This window comes from Coffea arabica, chromosome 3c (assembly GCF_036785885.1).
Source record: "Coffea arabica cultivar ET-39 chromosome 3c, Coffea Arabica ET-39 HiFi, whole genome shotgun sequence".
Classification (NCBI taxonomy): domain Eukaryota; kingdom Viridiplantae; phylum Streptophyta; class Magnoliopsida; order Gentianales; family Rubiaceae; genus Coffea; species Coffea arabica.
The window spans coordinates 35,612,072-35,622,358 of NC_092314.1; the positions used below are offsets into that span (position 1 = coordinate 35,612,072).

A 10,287-nucleotide genomic window follows, 5' to 3' on the forward strand; every position below is an offset into this window, starting at 1 on the left:
CAATGACCCTTTTTATTTCGTGGTCTAATTATCCAAATGTGACATAATTCTTTCTCAACTCCGAAAGACAAAAAGAAAAAATGGTTACTTGAAGGCTTCCAATACACCAAGTACACTATTCACCACTTGTGAATTTGATTTGTTAGTGTACAGTGGTTTTTCTAAACTAAACTTGCTTTTTTTGTTCGTGTCTTAAGTGTGTATAGTACGTTGATTTGTAAAAATGTTACTTATAATTAGTTGTCTTCCTTATAGTGTTTTGCCGAATATTGAACTTGTTTGTTCCATGCTAAATTTCAATGCAAATGCTTTTATTTTTTTTAAGCTTATGTATTATGTATGCTCATTTTATGACTGTTTATACTAATGATTGCAATGTATCAGGACTCCTTATTTGTAGATTTGGCATTACGTTTGCATTGATAAACTTTTCCTTACCTTCTAATTTGAGAGCTTTAAGACTCACTAGGAGGGGTTCACCGCGCAATGCGCGGTGTTAATTTCATGATGCCCAGAAAAAATGCCCATATTTACAAGCGAAAATATCATAAATTATGTATTGCGTTAGAGTTAGTTGCTAAAAAAATGAGTAAGCTTTGAAGTAAGCAATGTTGCAAGAGAACAAGTGAGTAAATAAAAGTTTGCATTCATCATGTTGTTGAGAAAAAGATTGAATAGGAAAAATCGAGGCGAGTAAAATTGAAGTTCATCAGGATGGTTTTGTTTTATGTAGAGACGTGGCAAAGCGTTGGGAGAAGTAAATGAGAGATCTAAAAAGATTAAACAACGAGCAAAGGTTATTAAATTTTTTCAATTTTCCTGTGGAAGGTTGATCATTTTTTGCTGTTTTTAAATTTACAATAAGAATTGACTCCGATGATGTTCAATAGTTTGCAATTTTTTTATTCTATGGAAATGTCTTGCAATTGAAATTTATTGTTTCTTCACAGGGAATGGAAATGTTTTCTAAATGAAGTTATTGTTGGGAGAACGAATTAACCAGTCGATGTATGGAAAGGTGGAAATTTGTTTGTGGAGTTGAGTTTCATGGCAGAGTCAATAAAATTAATTGATAAGTATGCGAAGAAAATTAGTGGCAAAGGTTGATGTTAGGTATTTGAAATGTAGTTGTCGCATGCATAAATTCATTGTAATGCAGTTATATTTAGTAGGAATGTATAGTGCGCTCGAAGGGGAAAAAAATTCCGACCATGTCTGATAAAAAGCTTCAAGAGAAAAGCGATTTTTTTTACAGAGAAAAGGATGCTGCTTAATCTAGGTAAAAGCAGGACAATTAGAAAAAATTGTGAAGATGCAAGACCATGGAAAGATCCTCTCAACTCCACGATCATCAAATATTAAAACTGTGAACGTAGTTGCCGATTCTGGAACAAACACAAGGATCTCATTGTGCTGCAACCGATGCTGGAGAACGAAGTTTCTCCAATTTTTTTTTAGTTTTTTCCCTTTTACACCAATCTCTGTAAGATTTTCTCCGGTCCTAATGAGAAGCGTTGGAGTTCTTTGTTCATTAACAAAGTGATCGACGAATCTTGGGATTTTCTAATAGAAATGGACGAAAGTTAAATTCGAATACATAATGTATAGAGTCTGTTTATAGCAGTGCAGTAAGAGGAGGAGAAAGAAGTAGGGTAAGGATTTATTACCAATGTGTTTGGAGTTGCTGTATGAAAGGTTTGGTAGAAGGAAACCGAGTCAGTGAGGTTTTGGGCTAAATTGGGCTTTATTGATGAAGCAACTGACTGCTGAAGTATTACAGAATCTGCAGCGTGAGAAGGTATTTAGCAGATAATAAATCAGGACGAAATTTTCGTACAAGCAACTGCATGATATAAAGTGAGGCATAAACTGACCTTGGGGATGGTCAGCACCAGAGAGCGATAAATTTGGCAATGGAACTGTCCAAGATAGGTAAATTTGTTTTTGCAGCTCGGAAAAATGGATGACATTGAAGACGAGATCTCCGATATGGCGCAGAAGCAGCATATCATGTCTGGTTGCGATATTTTCATGGCAATATTCATCCCAACCTTCTTCAAATGAACGATCGCCGACGACAACAGGCCATTTATGAATTCCATGCCTGAGAATGATTGTATTGTGGCGGTGTTGGTTAAGTAATTGCTTGAATTCAGCTGGCAGAATCTGTGTATTTAGAGATAAGAACAGGAAATGTTAAATGAATATATGTAAATGTGTTGCATATCATTAACATGCATTGTCCAGCAGATGAATGAATGATTATACCTCGCCTTTGTGGTTGCATTTAAGCAGAAAACAACAGGCCATTGAGCTGCTGTTTGTTAATCCATGGGTAGCTAATGCTTCTGCCATCGATCTAACTATACGCAAGCAAAGAAAAGTGGCAAGCGGTAGGGATAAGTCGGGGGAAAGGAGTGGAAAAGTTAACTTGTAGCCGTGAATTGGTTGAGATGTATACTCTATTTAAGTAGCAGGTATATATAAAGAATGGATGGCTCACAGGAAATTTAATGATCCCAAGGCTTTTATATTTAGTCTGGCTCCCATTTTTCACAAGCAAGTGGCTCAATCATCTGTCATATCTGTCTTTGTTAAATTATTTAACGTTGACCAAAGGGAAAAGTTGTCTAGGCTTAAATTTATTGAAGGCTGAGCAACTATATATTTTACGGATAATAGATGGCCGAGCCTGAGCTGGTGAGAAGAGTAAGTTCAGGTCATAAAGCAGGTGCGATATTTAATAAGAGAGTTATGTCTAGGGGAAGACTTGAATAGGTTCTGAGGAATGCATTCTGAAAAATTGATGCACAAGAAATATCACATCCACCAGGAGGGTAATTAATAAACTGAAGACAGCAGAAGTTGAATTTAAAGGCCACTGCAACAAGTACATAACAGCTGCAAAGCACGAATCTAGATACATAGTTGATGTTGATTGCAGCTTTGTAGGAAAGACAAGAGCTGGTAGAACAAAAAGAAGTTTAAGGGGTATCCATGGACAAAAACACATGTTTCGTTAGCACCTAAATAAGGCTTGTAAGTTTGCACAAAAAACTTTGGGAGAAATAGAGGACAGCAGGTTAGGCTCAGCATCTAAAGATCAGGTGGATGCAAAACGGCACAGCAACAACCTAGTTTAGTTTTTGCTTCTTGCTAGAGCTGCACTCTGCATTTTCATCCTCATCTGGTTCAATGTTTTGAGGCTCATCAAACCTATCAGAAAGTCGAACACAAATCTTTGAACGAGCACTATTTCCTCCTGCGATCATAAATTTGTGCCATGTCAGGATATGCATAAATTTAGCAGATAGGTGTAGAACAGAAATCAGGTATTTTGATCTATACCTGGAGTTCCCAACTGTATGGTGTCAGATTCTTTGGTAGGAAAAGGAGAGCCATCTTTTGGTTGCATTGCTAACTGGGCAGAAGCGGTAGCATCATCAATTTCAGAGTAGTATAAAATCGTGTAACGCTGTCTTGCATCGGCGAGCTGTGCTTGCACAGGTTTGATGTGTAGCAGAAAGGTTTTTGAGCTGAGCTCATTATGGACAAACTCTAGCGGCAGTTCAACATTCTGTCAAGGAAACAAAGAACAAGAGTAAAAATTGTATAATATCTTAAGTACTAAGACTTACGAGGTAAGAACCTCATTAAAATGCTGCATTGCTTCCAGCGCATTAAATGTCAATAGCTTTTCTGCCAATTCGCCAAACAATGAAGCTGGTATCACACCAGTGCTATCAGTTAAATCAACATCAAAGCGGCATCTGAAAAGGGGCACACAGTAAGCAGGGAGGCATTTATTGACTTTATCAGTATTAGATAACACTGAACAGAAAGCAATATATGAAACATATATTATTTAGTACCTAGGAACTGCAGGATGTTTCTCTTTGCACGAGTTACATGTAAACACAACTTCATGGCCTGCAGCTGTAGCTCGGCAACAGTTTTTACAGCTCATGTACCAATATTTTTGGAAGATGTGTTTGAAAGAGACCTGCGCCTTCACCCATATAGTCTGAAAGGCCAGCAAACAAGAGTCTAAAAAAATTGTTCATACAGCAGGAAAAGTACGAAAGGAGGTAAAATTTGCTCGTTACAAACCTTCTGTGATGAAGTTATGTTACAAATCCAAGTTGTTTTTTGGTCTGATTTCAATGACAGCTGTGGATCATATTTAATATAGGCCTTTTTTCCAACAATTTCTTTAATCAGGTCAATGTTCCTTAAAGCCCTGTGCCATAGGAGACATTTTAAATCTTAGAACTGGAAGCCAGGATAGCATTGCGATCTAAACTATGTACAGAATGATGACTGTAAATATATTGTACCAGTTCTTGAGCTCTCTTGCTTCTTGTATAGGCGGATCAACAAGAATTGCTGAATCAAACCAAGTTCCAAGTGCGACTCCTATATATTGAAAAAAAATGGAGAAAGAATTACAGCTGGTGCAGGCGACTATAGGAGGATAAATGTAAATAATGGAAAGAATAAATGGTTGGAGCAAACCATTATAGTTATTCACTCTGACTCTGCGAGCAATTATCACAGGATAGCTGTGAAGCTTAGATAGCATGTCCTCTCCCTCATTAGCTAGAAAGTTATCCCATAAAGACAACAGGACTGTCTGTGATCTGTAGTTGGGATTAAAACTAAGAGTCACAGACTGGGAAATCAAGTTGTAGAGAAAGAGCAGGAGGTGTAGCGTGAAGTTTTTTGCTAAGCTGAAGTTTAAAGCTCTTACTCTTCATTAAGCAGAACAAACTTTTGAACATCTGATTGCCTTGAGTTTTTAGTAACTGTTTTCCTCTCAAGTGCACTGATCACTACTCCCAGCACATCTATGAATAACTCAGAGAAGCTGACTATTAAAAAGTTGACTGAGATGTAAACATATTAAGAGTAAGGCATTGAAGGACTCACCCATTGATTTAGTTTTGTCATCCATGTACTGAACTAAATTAGTAAACATTGAATAGCAGAATTTCACAGGCATGACTTCATCATCATCTGGAATTTTGTCAATGACAGTCCTGCTACTGATCACCCATTGAACTGTAAGGTCAGATGTCTGGAACTTTGATGGTATAGGCCTGACTTCAGCATTGGAGATTCTATACTTTTTATAAATCTACAAGATCTGGCTCATTCTAGGAATGTCATCATTGAAGATGATTCCTTCGACTCTCGATCCCTATTTAAAACGGCGAAAGAAACACAGGATTAAGAAAGCAAATGAACAGCCTATTTAAACTATTACTTCTAAAACAGAGTATCAGTTCTGACTAACTTCTGAATCGTAGAAAACAAACTTTTGCTTTCTTGTTGGTGTGCCCATTGAGCTTGTAATCTGCTGCCTTTCTTGAACAGTGATGTCGCAGCTCCAATTTGTCATATGAGGCACAATATCTCGCATTGGCAGCAAGTTAACCATTCTGTAAACACATAAGTTGCTGCATAAGTGAAAGGAATAAAATATCCAAGAACACAGCATCTAAGAAGTAATAAGCTGAATAGCACCTTGTTGTAGCATAATTTCAGTAGAAAGTGATCTATTCCTGAGCTAATTTAAAAATTTCATGAAAGACAACATTCCGAGTCTTGCAATCTATTTTTGTGCCTCCAAATGTTCCAGGAACAAGAAGAATTTTGACTTTAGCTGCAGTTCTAGCTCTGGACAGAGCAACATACAACTGTCCATGAGAAAAAACTGGCTCCCGTAAATAGATTCCGACGTAGTCAAGGGTCTGACCCTGCGATTTATTGATGGTCAAGGCGAAGCAAAGGCGGACAGGAAACTGTGTTCGTATGAATGGAATTCCATTTTTGTCGCTGTCAGGCGATCGAAGAGGTATCTTTGGAATAAAAACTGTTTTTCCTCGGTGATGGCCAAAAACAATCTCGGCAGAAATTGTGTGCTGTCCAAGATCTCTGCATATCAACCGTGTTCCATTGCATAGACCTTCAGCTGGGTTTAAATTTCTTAGAAGCATTAGTGGACAGTTTTTCTTCAACAGCAACTTATGAGAAGGGAGACCTTTAGGATTTTGCGAATTTAGGAAGTCCTCGTAATCACTTTGGTGCCGCTGATCAACAGTCTTGTCTGAGCTAATGTAAGTCTGAAGGTTTCCAGGAAACCTCTTAATCATCATTTCATTGAGCTCGTCGACAGAGCTATTTTTAGGAGCAAGGATGCACCTATTTATCAGGTTACAAGGATCGTGGGTATAGAGGTTAAGATCTGGAAAAACACTTTCTATTAACCTGTATATAAGAAGATTGATTAATAATAATGGTAGTAGAAGGAATAACTATAAAAATGGCTGAATTTGATAACATGTGGCTAGCTAACCTGTTCAAAGACACCTCTTTATCTACATAAGGAATAACTATATCTGGGGATAAAGTTATCTCGCCCTGATCGTCGACAGGTTCTCTCCCCTCTCCCACCCTTAAAAGGAATTGAGAAAAGCCTGGATCAAACATAGCTCGCATGTTTTCTGTGAGCCTGATTTTGTGTAGTTGAGACCACAGGGGAGAAACGGGAAAGGTCGATTCTATGAGAACTTCCTTAGTTGCTTGCTCAATGATCGGCAGTGTTTGCCGGAAATCGCCACCGAAAACAACTACCTTTCCTCCAAAAGGCAAATCTGAATCCATTAAATCTTTTAGCAATTCGTCAAATGCTTCAATCGTTTCCCGTTTAGCCATGGAAGCTTCATCCCACAAAATAAGCGTAGATTCACTCAGGAGTTTTGAAATCGAGCTCTGTTTGCTAAGTTGACAAGTCTTAGTTTTCGAGAAATCAAGCGGTATCTTGAATCTCGAGTGAGCTGTCCTTCCTCCGGGAAGGATTGATGCTGCAATTCCAGATGTTGCCACTGCAATTGCAACGTGGTTCTGTGAGCGCAGGGTGGCGAGGAGCGATCGATACAAAAAAGTTTTACCCGTCCCGCCGGGGCCATCAACAAAAAAAGCTTGTCCTTGTAAGGAAAAGCATGCTCTTAGAATCAGATCATAGGCATGTTTTTGCTGAGGGTTCAGCTTGTGAGACAACAATAGATCCTCAGGTTCTACGATTAAGCTTTTTTCACTCTCAATCTCTTTTGTTAGGCTTTTAGCATAGCTGGAGGTAAATTCATCAGAGACAAAGTGAAATTGAGCAAGGCTTTTGCCCATTTGTTCGAGCGAACTGTTTATATCCTGCAGTACCTTTCTTTTAATTTCAAGAGAAGAAAGTCCATGGAACTACTGTCGGTGATGGTAGTCGGCAGAAAGGTCAAGTTCAAAGTTCTCCCAAAGCGACTTAGGATTTGTCGGAGAACAGTACACAAGGAGAGTGGCAAACAGCAGACGCAATGAGGATGGCATTTGAAACGCCACTGCTTCCTGAAGCGTGTCCTCTATGTACGCATCAGACTGCAGAAGGCCGAGAGCTAAAGCGGACTCTCTAAACGAAGCTGATCTTTGTCCGTTAACAGACAAAAGGGCTTCAAAAGACGTCGGTCCAGCAACGTGGGTCAAAAGCAACCTCAAATAATACCTCTCTCCTTCTTTCGGACTAACAGTCACCATCCGGCCAATGACTTTTCTACGTTTTCGTTCAGTCCACTCTTTATATTTAGGAGACCAGACAAAATATTCAGGGAAATCTCTATAGAAGCATTTCAGGGCCTGCGCTCTTTGATTTGTTCTGTTCATGTGAAAAAACTGAGTTAACATTGTTTTAGAAAAATCAACTTTGCTCAGTAATTGCAACAGGTCAGAATTCTTGTTGAAGGAAACAAATTGCTGGTCTGGAAGGTGAACTTGAAGAGTGTAAACTGCTGGAGTCATTTCACTGAGTTTGAATTCATAAATGCGCCAAAAAGCTTCTGGAGGTGAAACCCATCTACCTTTCTGAAAGTCTCTTATTTCATCAACATCACTGACTGATTCACAAGAAATAATCTTAAAGCTCACCAGATCATGTCCTTTGAAAACATACTTATACAAGTATTTCACGAGTTTAAGAGTTGAACAGATTTCGACATTGATGTGGCAATCAAATAAAGCAAGTAGGTAAGGGTTATAAGGCACAACCCACCGATTGTCAAGAGTAAATCTGCGAACTCTGATACTCTTGCCGTCGTCTCTCCTTCTGTAATATGGATAAGTATCCTCACCATGGGTTCTTTGAGGACAAAAGTTCTTTGGATAGCGATTTTTGCAGGTTCCATCTCTCATGCAAGGGCAAGATTTATCATATGTTTGATAACAAGAGAATACAAGTGAGGAAAGCGATCTTTGTCGGGCAGCTCAGCACAAACAACTTTGTCATATGACTCCGGGTTAAGTAGCTTATGACCAGGTTTTAAGATCAATAATAAATGGGCATGAGGAAATCCCCGCTTCTAAAACTCAATCACATAAACACACGCTGAAACTTCGCCAAAGATTTGCTTATTCAGGATCTCGGCTTTAAGCATTTCAAACTTAGCTCTAAAAACTCTAGCTAGAAGGTCTGGCCGATCTTGAGGTTTTTCATGGTATTTCAAGTTCTCTTGAATCTCCTTCCAAACTGGATTACATGTCATCGTTAGGAAAATGTCCGGTTTCCCGTACTTTTGGACCAGCGACATCGCATCAAGGTAGCGACGACGCATATCCCTCGGCCCGCCTATAAAGGAACCTGGCAAGATAACCTTACGACCAACCTTAGAACCAGCAGTTTGGCCAATAGAAACACTATCAAGAACTCCTTGGAGAATTTCTGAGCGTATTTTGTTCTGCCGATGTCTATGGAAGTCAAGCCTAGATGTTTCTATCTTCACATAACCATCAACCGAAAACTGCTGTAGCAATCTAAGGGTGTGTAACAACATTGACTCATCATTGTCCCTTATTTGAAACCTATAACAGTAGTACTCCCTAACCGATACAGAATCACCCTCTGTTTTGCCTCGATCAGCAGCTAAAAAGATGAAAAATAGTTTATACGGGATTAGATGATACAATGCAATGGCTGCATTAAGTAGCTCATAACAAGGGATAAATGTACTTGCCTCTCTGTTCTAAATCAATTAACTCTGATGAGGAGTTAACTGAAGCTGGATCAAGGGTAATATCGCCCTCACAGGAGTCCTGTCCTCTTTTCCTTTTGTGAAGTCTCTTAATTCCATGGTGCCAGCCACACTCACCACGGGAGAAAAGGAGAGGGTACTGTAAAGGGTCATAACAGCCATAATAATGCTGGATTCTATGGCTACCAGCTGAGCGAGAATAGACCTGAATATGAGCGCGTCTATCAGATGGCTGATCTTCACTCTCAGTCCATATAGCTGCTACTTGCGAGGCAGAGGGAAGATTATAAACGCGCTGGTCAAGGGAAGGATAACAATTAAGGACAATGTTCAGGTTGTCAACGTTTGGAACATCCCTAAGGCTTTTAAAGAAGCGAGTATAAGGATTATCAGAAAGAACGCGCATAAGCAATCTTAAAGTGGTTTCGCGCAGTTTATCAGAGTTACCAAGCCTCTTTGCTAATTCTTCATCAGTGTCAAAGAAATATAATTGAATGCCAGATGGTTTTTCGCCCAAGTGAATAAGGCCATCAAGGAAGTGGTAGACCTGGCCTTGGACACGGAAGGTATAAACACCTTTCGTGTTCTTTGTTAGCTCAGAGTCATACTTTGCAGCAAAGGTTGTAAAGCCAAGGTTGTTGTTATAAGTACGAACATTGTTTCTGAAATGAGCACTCTCTTCATCGTTGCCAGTGAACAAACGTTTCAGATCATAAGGCATTGGAGGAGCGACGATAGAGATCTCTCCTCCCGAGCAGCAAAAGGTAGGAGGCTCCAAATGGAACCTCTTCACTCCACAATGCTGACAATCAGGAGCATCTGGTAGCACCAGAGATGTGGAAGGAATATTGCCAAGACGAGGTAGATATGAAGTTGAAGGGGCTCGCTCCATCGCTGCAGTTTTATTTTGCACACGAGCGTTGCGTCGAATGGATATATAGGTAAATCAGAATATAAGGTAGCCAATGGCTAAGGGAGTCTAGAAATCGACGACAACCTGATTCCTTGTTGGCTACAGTTTCAGAAATATTGCGTTTCCTAGTACGAGGTCGACAAAAAGATGGAGCAGCAGAAGGATTCCCTTCGCTGCTTCCCATCTCCAAATGACCAGCCGGTGGTTTAGACCTGACGACATCCTTTCCAGGAATGCCTGTGGATTGCAGGACTGAGTAAGCCATAAAAAATAGTCCGAAGTCCCTTAAAGGGACCCTGGTGAAGA

General features: G+C 39.5%; 3 protein-coding genes across 3 annotated transcripts; all 3 read right to left on the minus strand.

Moving 5' to 3' along the window:
- Window positions 1-3,134: 3,134 nt before the first annotated feature.
- On the minus strand, window positions 3,135-5,440 carry LOC113735860 (replication protein A 70 kDa DNA-binding subunit B-like). The gene is made up of 10 exons (XM_027262837.2): window positions 5,297-5,440; window positions 4,930-5,137; window positions 4,751-4,886; window positions 4,516-4,640; window positions 4,338-4,416; window positions 4,111-4,240; window positions 3,873-4,024; window positions 3,650-3,770; window positions 3,349-3,577; window positions 3,135-3,262 (listed from the first exon to the last, which is right to left on the minus strand). The coding sequence occupies exons 1-10, from the start codon at window positions 5,438-5,440 to the stop codon at window positions 3,135-3,137; spliced, it is 1,452 nt and encodes a 483-aa protein (XP_027118638.1).
- Window positions 5,441-5,558: 118 nt separating this feature from the next.
- On the minus strand, window positions 5,559-7,185 carry LOC113735861 (uncharacterized). The gene is made up of 2 exons (XM_027262838.1): window positions 6,359-7,185; window positions 5,559-6,270 (listed from the first exon to the last, which is right to left on the minus strand). The coding sequence occupies exons 1-2, from the start codon at window positions 7,183-7,185 to the stop codon at window positions 5,559-5,561; spliced, it is 1,539 nt and encodes a 512-aa protein (XP_027118639.1).
- A 69-nt stretch (window positions 7,186-7,254) lies between these two features.
- Window positions 7,255-8,232, minus strand: LOC140037925 (uncharacterized). Its single transcript, XM_072083100.1, has one exon. It carries the CDS (start codon window positions 8,230-8,232, stop codon window positions 7,255-7,257), a length of 978 nt encoding a protein of 325 aa, XP_071939201.1.
- Window positions 8,233-10,287: the final 2,055 nt, after the last annotated feature.